Raw genomic sequence first — 13,036 nt, 5'->3', positions numbered from 1 at the left:
GTTGAGCAGGCTGCCTACTCAACAAATCAAACTGCATCAAGCAAAAAAGCAAAAAAAAAAATAAATTTTAAACTGAAAGCCCTCACCGCACACCACTGATTCCGTGGTACATGAAAATAGGTAACTATTGGAAGGTCCATCACCATTTCTTAATATAATATGAAATTCAATGATTCCATGCCAGATAAACCAGAATCACTATCACTTTGATGTCTAGAACAGTGGTTCCCAACCCTGTCCTGGAGGAACACCAGGCCAATTGGGTTTTCAGGCTAGCCCTAATGAATATGCATGAAGCAAATTTGCATGCCTATCACTTCCATCCTATGCAAATCTCTCTCATGCATATTCATTAGGGCTAGCCTGAAAACCCGATTGGCCTGGTGTTCCTCCAGGACAGGGTTGGGAATCACTGGTCTAGAAGACAGTAACAAGGGTTAGGAGGGGGAAAGAAAAATTGAGGATAAGGAATTAATTTGCTCGTACAGTCACATAAACTCTTGCAAAAGGAATTAAATTAAATGTAAACTGTGCTGGCCCAAGAAGGGCCATAAAAGGAAAATATTCATAAAAGGAAAATATTAATTGATTGAGATGGTACTAGCTCATTATAATGCTTCACAAGAATAGCGATGATGTCTTGAAGTGGTTGCGAAATGGAAAACAGCAGTTCTGACCAAATTTTACCCTGTTAGTTTTAATTCTGAAGGACAAATTTGCAATAAACCCAGCGTCCACCAAAGCACTTGTCTCCCGAGACCGAATACGATTGAAGTCCCATTTCCTATGCATTAGTGCTTTTACTTCAAGATCTTGGCCTGATCGACCCAAGCACAGTTAAGGGGAGGAGTTGCGTTGTCTCTGGAACGACGAAGTCTCTATTTGATGAAGTTCTTAATTGTCCACCTTTGACCGGTGCAACTTCTCAGGATTAGCACAACGCCGGAATTCAGTTCCACCTCTATGCAGCGTCCCGTGCCTTTGTTCATGACTGCTCCGTTCTAAAACCAAAGACGGGTTTATTTCAGTCGTGCATTCAAAGTAGCCAAATATCAGGGAAGAAAATGAAGTCCAACAAAGTTAGAAAAGTATTCTAGAATGTTGAAGTAGAAGCCATGAGTAGGGAAAAGCAGTGAAAATTATTATAATGCAGACCAGGATACTAGAAGGAGCCAGAGCAGAAGTGTTTTGGTACTCTGGTCTGCTTTACAGGCACATAAAACATGATGGCAGATAAAATAAAAACCATACTGCCCATTCTACAGCTCAGCCTGAGCTTTACAGCCCCTTTTCTTCAGAGATCTTCTGTGCTTTTCATATTCTTTCAGGAATTCTGCTGCTGTTCTTGTTTCTCGCCTCATCACCCTTTCTGTGAAGAAATATCTCCTCAGGCTGCTCTTGAATCTAGTTCCTCTCACCCTCATCTCATCACCCCTTGTTTTAGAGCAGCCATTCTCAAACTTGACCTGAGGGAGTGCTCATGAGTCAGGATTTTAGGATATCGTAATGAAAATGCATGAGAAATTTGCACGCAATCAAGGCAGTGCATGCAAATCTCTCATCCATATTCATTGTGTTTATCCCGAACATCTAACTGGGTAGTTTTGAGAAGTATTGATCTAAATCCTCCTTTCATTTGAAAGAGGTCTGCTTCCTGTGTCTTTATTTCTTGGAGGTAGAGTTGCCAGATTTTCTTTTTGCCATCCTAGTTATGCCCACCCTGCCCCCAAGCCCGCCCTAGCCACCCCCCCCCCCACTGCCTGCTCTTTTCAGGCAGGGATGAAGTCCACGCATGCCGAGTTTTGAAAAGCCATCCAGACCCCCGGACATGTCCTCAAAAGGAGAACATGTCCGGGGAAATCCGGACGTCTGGTAATGGTAACCCGACTTGGAGGCATTTAAATGTCTCTCTCCTGTCTCCTTTTCTGGCCCTTTCCTTAAGGCTTTACATATTTAGATATTTGATTTGAGGGTGTTGGAAAGGCTGGGCCTGTGCAGATCACTCTGGGCCCACCTATTTAGTAGTAGCAACACAGATGAATGAAAGGCCCACCTATTTAGTAGTAGCAACACAGATGAATGAAAGGTTAACTAGAGGCAATGTCAACATCTGCTCTACCTTTTGCCCACCTGTTATCCTCAGACACCACCAAAAAATCAGTTCTGGCCATGCCACTGCTTTAAGCTTGTCCCAGTGTGCTTTATGATGAAGACCACTGACAATTTTAATAGCCTCTGAAACAACGCTATTTGATCTATATCCTTTGGAAGGTTTGGTCTCTGGAATTGGACACAACCTACCAATGAAGTCTCAATACTGTGGACTTGTACAGAAGATTGTTACTCTTTTGCCTGTTCACCCAAAACATCTTTCTGGCTTTTGCTGCCACCTTATCATACCCAGTTCCCATTCATGGTCTGGAGACAGAAGATCTTTACTTCTTACACTTGCACCTTATTTTTATGGAATGTTTGAACTCCACATGAAAGACCCCTGTTTATTTTGTTTTTTGTACCTTCTAAACTCTAGACCAGGGATAGGTAACTTTGGTCCTCAAGTGCCACAGACAGATCAGCTTTTCAGGATATCCACAATGAATATGCATGAGGTAAATTTGCATGCACTACCTCCATTGTTTGCAAATCTATCTCATGCATATTCATTGTGGATATCCTGAAGGACCAGAGTTGGCTATTCCTGCTCTAGACCAGACTTCAAGCTTCACTAGATCCCTCATCGTGTTACACTGTGTCTACCTGTTGCAGATTTCAGTATAATCCACAAAATAGCAAATATCATTTAAAGAGTGTTGAAAAGGGTAGTAATGAGGACTGCATTTAGTATAATTTGCACATGTATCTCTGACACTTGAATGCCATGTATAAGTTATAACATTCTACAGTATAAGTTACACACGTAAGGGGAAGTTTCACCCAGGCTCCACCAATGTGTACAACCTCCCTTCAAATGTATGCTATTAGGTGCATTTTCAAAAAACACTAAGACATCCAAAACAACCAGCATAAATCGGCATTTGGATGTCCTAATCACCAGGACGTTCAAGTGTCAATTTTCAAAACCATTTTTCTGGATGTTATGCAAGGTATCCAAAAGTAAAAGGGACGTGTTGGAGGTGTGTTCTGGGTAGGCTTTGGGCGTGCTTAGACTTGGATGTCTTGCGTTGATAATCAAATGTTTCCCAAGATATCCTGGATAGAACTTAGTTGTCTGAGGTCAGACCTTTTTTAAAAGCGTCTAAGTGCCAAAAAGGTACTCAAACTGACTAAATGACCACTGGGGGGCATTACATAATGAAACCCCCAACACACACATTCCTCCAGTAGTCACTGACCCTCTCCTACCCCCCCAAGCCTAGTAGGGAAAGCCTAGTAGAGTAATACACAGGTGTCTTAAGTAGCCTTATGTAGCCTGGAGGGTGGACTAATGAGCCATAGAGAGGAGGACCCAGGCCCATAAGCCACTCTAACCACATTTATGGTGGAAAGTGCACACCAAAATCCTACTATACTGCCATATAGGTGCCATTGGGGTGGTAGATGGTTACAGTAGGTTTTTATGGAGAGCTCACCATACATTATAAGGGGGTTCTGGTGAGATGTATACCTGGCACCCTTTAAGTGAAGTTCACTGACGTGCTCTTTACGGTGTCCCACTGGTCTGTTGTCCATTACAATGCTGGCCCCTCCCACATCCAAATGATCTGGATTTGGACATTTTGCACTTATGCATTTCTGTGGTCAAAAATGGCAAACTTAGGTGTCCTAAGGTTGGAAGTCCCATCGGAAGTCCCATTGGAAGTCCCATGGTGTAAAAAATGGGCGTTTCTTCATCTCCACCTTTGGACATCTTGCAGGAGATGTCCAAAATCAGACATCCTATCAATAATGACCTTCTATGTGAATTTAGCACATATTTATAGGTTGAATTCTGGCATTTATGTATACACTTATTCATATACATGCCATTAATCTAGACATGCAATACATGGTACCAAATATATTACTCTCACCCAGAGATAATCCACTCAACATTAACAATATTATTGTCCCAAGTACATTAACTTGCTTAAAAAGGGTTGGTCTTTCAGATAGCAAATATGGGAGTCAAACTTTAGTTCAAGCGGCACCAGAACATCTCCCAATCTTCACAAGTTCAAACAAGCATCATCATTCTTTTTCTTTTTCCTTTTTAATCTTTTTTTTTTTTTAAATCTAAATGTTTAATTCAAATTCGGTTCATATTCAAAAATAAGGGCCACTTACCTTTAACAGAACAGACAATGGAGCTCATTTTCAAAAAAGTTAGACGTCCAAAAAACTGAATAAACTAGCACTTGGACGTCATACTAGTCAAAATGTCTAAGTGAGCATTCTCAAAACAGACTTTCTAGATGTCTTTCTGGTCACTCTCTCTCCAGTTTGTCTAAAAAATTTTTTTGGGGGGAGGGGGTGTTAGAGGCATGTTTTGGGTGGGCTTAGGGCAGACTTAGGACTTGGACATTCTGCATAGATAATCAAACTTTTAAGAAAGGTGGTCCAGGCTCGTAGGCACCTGGACCAATCAGGCCTTAGGATTAGTGGGGATGGGCGGACCCGCTATGCCTAAGGCCTGATTGGTCCAGGCTTCTAGAGCCTGGGCCAATCAGGCCTTAGACTTAGCAGGGATAGGCTGGGAAGTTGCGGGCTCGTCTCATTTCGACGAGGCGGGCCTGTCGGCTGGACGGCAGCAAGACCCGTCCAGCCGACAAACATTTAAAGGTTAGTTGGGGGGAGGTTAGTTGGGGGGTATGTTAGGGGAGTCATGGGGGGTCCAGAGGGGGTCCAGCTTTCCGGCAGGAGGGGTTCGGCACCCTCCTGCCGGCGATTGGGTATTTTAGGGAGCGGTGTTCCGGCAGGAGGGGTTCGGCACCCTCCTGCCGGTGATCAGACAGGCGGCCACGGCCGCTATACTTATTGCGGCAGGGAGATCCCTTGCAGCGATAAGTATAGCGGCCGCGTCTACTTACAATGTAGGCCAGCATTTTGCTGGCCTACATTTTAAGCGTCTCTTCCTCTACTAGGGAGATGCGTAGGGCCGACTAGGTTCGCCTAAGGCCCTTAGGCGAGCTTAGGCATCTTGCGGACCTCCCTGGGCTCTCGGAGGCGCCTTCAATATAGGTGGCCTGCCTGGAAAGCATTTTTTAAAAAAACGTGCATCTCGATTGGTTGATTAGACAGCTGTAGGACGCCTACAGCTGCCTAAAACAGGGACAGCACTTTGCAGAATCAGGGCCTTTATGTCTTAGAATACCCCTCTGCTTTGCCCAGCTGTCTGTGAGCAGTTTGTTAAGAATGCTGGCTGCTTGAATGTCCGAAAAGCTTGCATTTGTGCGTTTTTATATTCGAGAATGGCCAAACACATTTAGATAAATCATTAAAAAAAAAAAAAGAAAAAAGATAGACGTCTTGCAGTTTTGAAAAAGAAAATGAGCTCTACTAGATTTATGGATGTGTTTCTCAAAATGTCCAAACTCAGACTTAGATGTCCTATTGAAAATGCCCCTCACTATTTCTATTTTTAGTTTGTAACCTGTTCCATTAAAAGGTAAGTGCTCCTTATTTTTTAATATGAACTGGATTTGAGTGAAACAGTTAAGAAAAAAGAAAAAGCTGATGTTTATTTAGACCTGTGAAGATTGGGAGCTCTTTTAGTGCTGATTGAATTAATGTTTGCCTACTATACTTGCTATCTGATGGCCCAACCTTTTTTAAGCCAGTTAATATACCTGGGGTATTGGTATTGCTATATTATTCTAAACATAACTGCTAGCACCTAATTCATAAAATTGTCCTTTCGCGTCCTTTGTGTCATAAGTATTCCAGGCTTCGGATACTCCACACATGTCTCTAGTGCCCCCTAGTTTAGTGGAGGACCTTGCTAATTCAAATCAATACATAAATATGACCCCTTGAGTCATGAGTTTAAAGAAAGCAGAGATACGAACCTGTACAAAACTCCAACGTTTATGGAGGCTGCTTTTTACTTTCTCACAATCAAGAAGTTGTGGGAAATGATTCTTATTATTGTCCACTAAGCAGCGGGTGTCAGGCAAAAATGTCGTGCTTCCAAGAGCACCCAGGTGAAGGTATCCTTCCTTGGTGTACCTAGCAAGCTAAACAGGAACCAGATGTTAATAATTGTGTACCACAGAACTAATAAATATGTACAGTCAAATCTTGGTTTGCGAGTGTTTTGCAAGACGAGCAAAACATTATCGCAAAACTTGTCTCGCAAGCAGAATGTTGACTTGATTTGTGAGCACCCCCCCACCCCCGAGAACCGGCATCGCTCACCCCCCGCTCAAACCGGCACCCCCCCCCGTGTGAACCGTCACCCCCCCCCACGCAAACAACTTGAACTTACACCCCACCCCACCCCCCGTCTGGCACCGGCACACAGCCCACAGGACGTGCCGGTGCCACTTGAAGATCTTCCTGCCTCTGCCGGGCCTTGAGCATGCATCTGCGCATGCTCAAGGCCTTCTAATTCTCCCTCTCGCCGAGATTCTCGGAGATCATATGTTATTCGCCGTTTTCTATTAAAAACCATCGTGAATATGGTGAAACTGCAAATAACATGGTGGGAGACCTGGCCTGTTCCTGAAGGAGAGGCAAAACACGTTAAAGAAAGTGCTGGGAATCGGCCATTTTCTCTATAAAAGCTTGGAATCGGTGATTTCTCTATGCAAGCTGATGTAATTTGGGGGGGAGGAGCCAGCAAGCTAAAAACCGTGAATGCTGAAACTGCGAATATGGAGGGAGAAGTGTAGAAATAATAGACAGACACATTATCAATCAAGAGTTCAGCAATAAAACTGTAGAAGGTTCATTAACACTACCTCAGGGTTCGGTGCTGGGGCCAATCCTGTTCAATATGTATGTAAGTGACATTGCTGAAGGGTTAGAAGGAAAAGTGTGCCTTTTTGCAGATGATACCAAGATTTGAAACAGAGTAGACACCGAAGAGGGAGTGGAGAATATGAAAAAGGATCTGCAAAAGTTAGAGGAATGGTCTAATGCCTGGCAACTGCATATGCTCAAGACCTTCTAGAGAGAGCGAGAGCCAGAAGGCCTTGAGCATGCGCAGATGCTCAAGGCCCAGCCCAGGCAAGAAGCAGGATCTTCGGGCATCGGCACATCCTATGCGTTGGTGCTTGTGCCAGATCGGGGTAAGGGATCGTGTTTGGGCAGGTGGTGGATGCCAGATTGGAGGGAGGATGATGCGAGCAGGGAGGGGGGGGAGCGATGCCGGTTCTTGGGGGGGGGTGATGCCGGTTCTTGGGGGATGGGGGCTGGTGGAGCAGTGCCGGTGGCCTCAGGGGTGGGGGGTAAAGTGGAGCAGCACTGGTGGCCTCGGGGGGGGGGGGGGAGGGAACGAATCAAGCGAGTTTCCCTTACATCCTATAGGGAAACTCGCTTTGGTTAACGAGCATGTTTCTGGAACAAATTATGCTCGTAAACCAAGGTTCCACTGTATTTTCATTAAAAAAAATACTGACTCCAGTGTTTAAATATCAACATGTTTTCATGGTTTTCTTAAATTTAGCAAAGGAGGATTCCTGACATAAATGAAGTGGTCAAAAAATCCAGAGGGAAGGCCTCAAATATGACAACGGCCTTTGTATTTGATACAGTGCTAAGAAAGCATGGGATTCTTCAGTTGTTTGTTCCGTGGTACGCCCCTCAGCTGATGGTCATATTATGAGTGTGGCATTAACGACACGTGCTTTCTGATTACTATTTCTAGCTGGCTGATCCTGTTCAATGGAAGAAGGTTAATTAGGCCCCTAAGAAGCCAAGAAATAAAAGCCTTGATGACCTTCAGTAGCTCCGTCTGAATCTAATTTGCTTTCTTAGCTTCTCTTCTCATCAAGAACACCACAGCTTTCATTTAACTTTTTCATTTACTAAGGAAAGGAATTAATCTCGAAATATAAAATTAATGGTCTGTTACGTTCATTGAATACATTTAAGGGTCAGCAAACAAATTGAAGGCGATAGTTTTACATTTACAATTGGTTTTGAAACTCTTTTCAGTATTGATGGTCAATTATTTTGGATTGATAGGGATAGAGTTCAATAAAGCTAGCCTGATTCGTGTTATCATGGGAGGCTGAGATTTTCTTTTTTGCATTCTTATCCCTTGGGATATGCAAACATTGTGAAGAAAATGCTGAATTCCCCAAAATATCCAGAAGGGATTGTGATTCAGTTAAGGCACGTATCTGGAAAATGCCTGTTTCAAGCTTATTCATTTTGATTCCCATCCAGCTAGCATCCAAAATCTCAGTCCTTCTCTAGTTTCAAATGCATGGTTAGAAAATTAAATGCCCACTAGAAAATTGCTGTAATAAAAGTGCAAACAGGGGCTGACCCCATGGTGTAAGTCCTGTCTGATGAGGCTGTCGAAGATCAAATGGGCCATGGAGGAAACAGGTTCAGACAGGTATTAACGTAGAACAAAATCTTTTCCAGAGAAAGGAAAATGGTAAAACCAGAGGACATAATTTGAGGTTGATGGGTGATAGACTCAATAATAATAATAATTTTATTCTTATATACTGCCAAAGCCATGGTAGTTCAAGGCAGTTTACAACAAAGAAGAGCTGGACAAACAGCGAATACAGGTACAATGTAAGATCATAAAAAAAATATAGGAGAGCATGATACAGAGGTGAGGCATAAGAGAATTTGGGGAACAATTTGGTTAGGGTAAGGAAATTCTTTTTTACGGAGAGGGTGGTGGATGCCTGGAATGCGCTCCTAAGAGAGGTGGTGGAGATGAAAACAGTGATAGAGTTCAAAAAAGCGTGGAATGAACACAGAGAATCTAGAATCAGAAAATAATAGTAAATATTGAAGAACTAAGGCCAGTACTGGGCAGACTTGCACGGTCTGTGACTGTATATGGCCGTTTGGGGGAGGACAGGCTGGGGAGGGCTTCAATGGCTGGGAGGGTGTAGATGGACTGGAGTAAGCTTTGACGGAGACTTCAGGAGTTGGAACCTAAGAACAGTACCGGGCAGAGCTTTGGATTCTTGCCCAGAAATAGCTAAGAAGAAGAAGGAAAACAAAAAATCAAAAACAAAATTTTAGATTGAATAAGGTTGGGCAGATTAGATGGACCATTCGGGTATTTATCTGCCATCATCATCCACTATGTTACTATGTTACTCTGGGTGAGAGGAAAATGAAAGCTGATACTGTAGCGACCCACTGTGTGGTGCTAAGGCTGAAAACACAAAACGGGTAATTCTATAAATTGTAACCTCAGTCTCGGCATCCCGATTCTATGCAACTTAGCACCAGTTCTATAATGGCAATCCGGTGCCAAGACTTCAATATAGAATAGTAGCATAAGGTTACCAGTGGCATAGTGAGGATAGGAGGCGCCTGGGGTGGGGGCACCCCCCGCACCCTCCTCTCTTCCCCCCGCTCCTTCTGCGCCAACTCACCCGCACTGCACCAACACCCTCCCTTCTCATCCCACACCTCTTAAAATCTTCGCCAGCGTGAGCAGCTTCTTCAGCCTGCTGCTCCCACTGATTTTCCCTCTGATGTCACTTCTTGGCCCCACGACCCGGAAGTAATTTCAGAGGAAGCCAGGCTGGCGCGCGCATCAAGCTAGAGTAGTTGCTCGTGCTGGCAAAGATTTTTAAAAAGGTACGGGGAGCGGGGCAGGGAAAATGTGAGCACGGCATGGGGGAGGGAGAGGTGCCGTTGCCCCCACCAAGACGGTGCCCGGGCCAGTCTGTCCCCATTATTACGTCACTGCATAGGTATGTGTGTCCTCTTATGCCATGTCAATAGCAAGCATAAGTTGGTGCACCTAGGTACGGCAAGTGATTCATGCAGTTTATAGTATTCTATAATTTATATGCATAATTTATGCATATAAATTATATGCATAGGACACACCTATAGTCTGTCCATGGTCTATCCCACATGTGCACCCCCTTAGCAGTTAGAAGCTATGGCATTTAGGGCTTGATTCTATAAATGTTAGGCATTGGTCCACGCGGTTGTCAATCATCCACAAGGTGTCCTTTATAGAATCACACCTAGCAGCGCCTAGGCATCCTTAGCTGTCGCTAGACGTTGTGGAAGTAGGTACCAGTATATTAAGTCAGGTTTTACCGGTGCCTCTCTCGCACACCTAGCAATGCCTACGTTTAACACGCCTATTATCTGCGCCTACTTTTCAGGTAAGTGTAGTTAGGCGTGGGAGAATGCCTGGACTTAAGCGTCACTAGGTGTCGTGCTGATATCAACACGTAAGTCTAATTAACAATTAAAGTAATTTTTAAAATCATTTTTTTAATGGCATGGTCAATTACCACGCCAATTAACCAATTTAAACAAATTAATTTGCTTGCAGATTTAAGTTAGGAGTCGCAAGGCATCCTCAATGAGGGCATCTAGCAGCGCTTAACCTAGACTACATTTATAGAATCAGGCCCTTAGGCACTACCTTATAGAACAGCACCTAATGTACACAGACCCCTGTCAATGTGATGGCGCAAGCGTGCGCATGATGTCATCACGTCACATCCGCGCATGCACGGATGCCCTCCTGCCCGACAAGAGCAGGCAGAGGGGCATAGTGCTGGGGCGGGGCTAGGGTGGGGCATAACGGGGCAGGGATGGGTGGAACTAGGCGAGTCTGGGGGCGGGTCTAGGGGGGGTCTGGATTTTCTGTTTGGAAAATCTGGTAACCCTAAATATAGGGAAAAGTTACCAAACCTATCCTGCAGTGTTATTAGGACCTGTTTTGGGCTCTTCTGGGAGAACGGACTCTAAAATTGAATGAATAAATAAATAAATAAAATACATAGTTCTCAGAGAAGATTCAATTTAATTATGACATAAAAGTGTTCTAACGCTTAATTAAAATGATTAGCTTCCAAATTAATACTGGACAAATCTTGTGCAAGAAAGCTCCAACGGACTATAAGAAATGCTCAAAAGGCAACCCAGAGGTCAAACGGTTCCGTGTAGCAGAGCAAATCTTATGCTACTGAACTACTCAGGCTCTGTCAGAAGATTATATCTTTCCTTGCCCCGTTCAAAAGCATATCTTGAGTCTACCGGCAACCAAAGTGACCTCCAGAAAGTCAGTCAGTAGAGACTGTCAAAGAGATTGGGCTACATAAGAGAATTCTCTGGGAGCAGAATGCTCATCTATTCTGGGGTCCTTGGAGAACATTGATGCCAATAATGACCAACATTGACCCTTCCCCCTTTTACTAAGTCATGGTAGAGGTTTCTACCAAGGCCTGGAATGCTAAATGTTCCAACGCTTATAGAATTTAGCACCACAGGCCGCAGTAGAAACCTCTACCATGTCTTAGTAAAAAGAGGGTCTTAATTTGTAACCATAGAAATATCCTTTATTTAGTGTTAAAAAAAAGGGGGGAGGGCTGCAGAACTGCTTCAGAAGAGAGACAAAGAGCATAGCATTTTCTTTGAAAAGCTATTGGTCTAAAACAGTGTATTGCAAACGTGTGCTGCGGCACGCCAGCGTGCCTCCTGAGATTTCAGGTGTGCCGCGGTACACTGGGGAAGAGGACAGGCGTCGGCTGACTGTCTACAGCAGTGGTTCCCAACCCTGTCCTGGAGGAACACCAGGCCAATTGGGTTTTCAGGCTAGCCCTAATGAATATGCATGAAGCAAATTTGCATGCCTATCACTTCCATCCTATGCAAATCTCTGTCATGCATATTCATTAGGGCTAGCCTGAAAACCCGATTGGCCTGGTGTTCCTCCAGGACAGGGTTGGGAATCACTGGTCTACAGGACGTGCCTCTCGCAAAGAGAGGCACGTCCTCTAAGCAATCTCCCGACGCCGGCACCTCTTCTCTCTGCCGGCCCTTCTCTCCAGCGCAGGTCCTTCTCTCGGCGCAAGGCCCATTTGAAGGGCCTTTGCTCATGCGCTGATGTCACGCATGCATGTGACGTCATTGCACTGATGACAGCGCACTTCCAGGTGTCTTGAGCTGGGGACATTAGGTTTAGTGTGTCCCAGCTTGAAGAAGTTTGCGAGACACTGTTCTAGAAGGAGTTCACAGAAGCTAAGGAAGGACGTATGTTTTGTTTAGGAAGTGGTTTATGAACAATGGAATGGAAAATTATGGCTTTTTATTCATGGAATACTTTGGTGACTTTTTCTTAATTAGAACCAGCATACATTTTTAGCCTTGGTTTAACAGAACGGAAGGGCTTAGAAGATCACATATAGAGGTCAATATTCAAAAGGGTTTAATCAATCAGGATTGGATCCAGACTCCCAGGAGTCCGCTCAAACATATTTGTGGTAAAAAATTTTCAAAAGTAGATTTTTTTTTTTTTTTGCCCCCAACTATGATGTTCCCTCCCCCCTTTCTTCAGAACTTGTTAACTTATTGCCATGAAGAAAAACATAAGCATCTAACCTGAGGCCCCCAGCCGTGGCAAGGGTACATTATTGCTGTGTGATTCTCCGGAGGACCCTGATCGAGGCACATGTCCTTCACTTTGTTGTTCCGTAGCTGTGGAAAGAAAATTGTTACTCAGAATGGACAGGCACTTTCCAGGCATGAAACCTCATGGGTTGGTAACAAACCTTAGAATTATAGAAGTGGTTGATTCTTTTTTATATTGTATAAAACACCTACTCTGGGTACTATAGCACTGAGCAGGGCTTCCCAGATCTGTCCTGGGGAATCTCTCAGTCAGGTTTTCAGGATACTCGCAAAGAATATGCATGAGGTGGGTTTGCCTACACGACATCTCCAATGTGGATTTCGATTTTAGGTGTAATTACTTGTCTTTTAAACTTAAGTTGAGTTATATTCAGTTGCGGTGTGGATTTTCTTTGTTAAGAAGGCTTATCATTATGACTTTTATTCTTAGGGTTTATAAAGGGTAAATATAGGGGTCCTTTTACTAAGGTGAGCTAGCTGATGTAGCAAGCGCTAAACTCTAACGTGCCCATTC

The 13,036-nt window shown here is 43.9% G+C and overlaps 1 protein-coding gene across 3 annotated transcripts in view; it reads right to left on the bottom strand.

The window, feature by feature from the left end:
- Positions 1-345: 345 nt before the first annotated feature.
- GALNT17 (polypeptide N-acetylgalactosaminyltransferase 17) overlaps positions 346-13,036 on the bottom strand; it is a 361,915-nt gene continuing 349,224 nt past the window's right edge. For 2 of the 3 annotated variants that reach the window (XM_033921217.1, XM_033921216.1), the window contains exons 11-13: positions 12,493-12,588; positions 6,006-6,173; positions 346-1,001 (exon numbers count right to left, since the gene is read on the bottom strand). In XM_033921217.1, the coding sequence (XP_033777108.1) occupies positions 879-1,001; positions 6,006-6,173; positions 12,493-12,588 (387 nt within the window). In that variant the 3' untranslated portion in view covers positions 346-878. The remainder of the gene's footprint in view (positions 1,002-6,005; positions 6,174-12,492; positions 12,589-13,036) is intronic. The other variant, XM_033921218.1, reaches the window with a different exon arrangement.

The sequence above is a fragment of the Geotrypetes seraphini genome, chromosome 15 (assembly GCF_902459505.1).
Source record: "Geotrypetes seraphini chromosome 15, aGeoSer1.1, whole genome shotgun sequence".
NCBI lineage: Eukaryota > Metazoa > Chordata > Amphibia > Gymnophiona > Dermophiidae > Geotrypetes > Geotrypetes seraphini.
The sequence above is the reverse complement of the archived record's forward strand: the minus strand, read 5'-3'. Positions and strand labels throughout refer to the sequence as shown.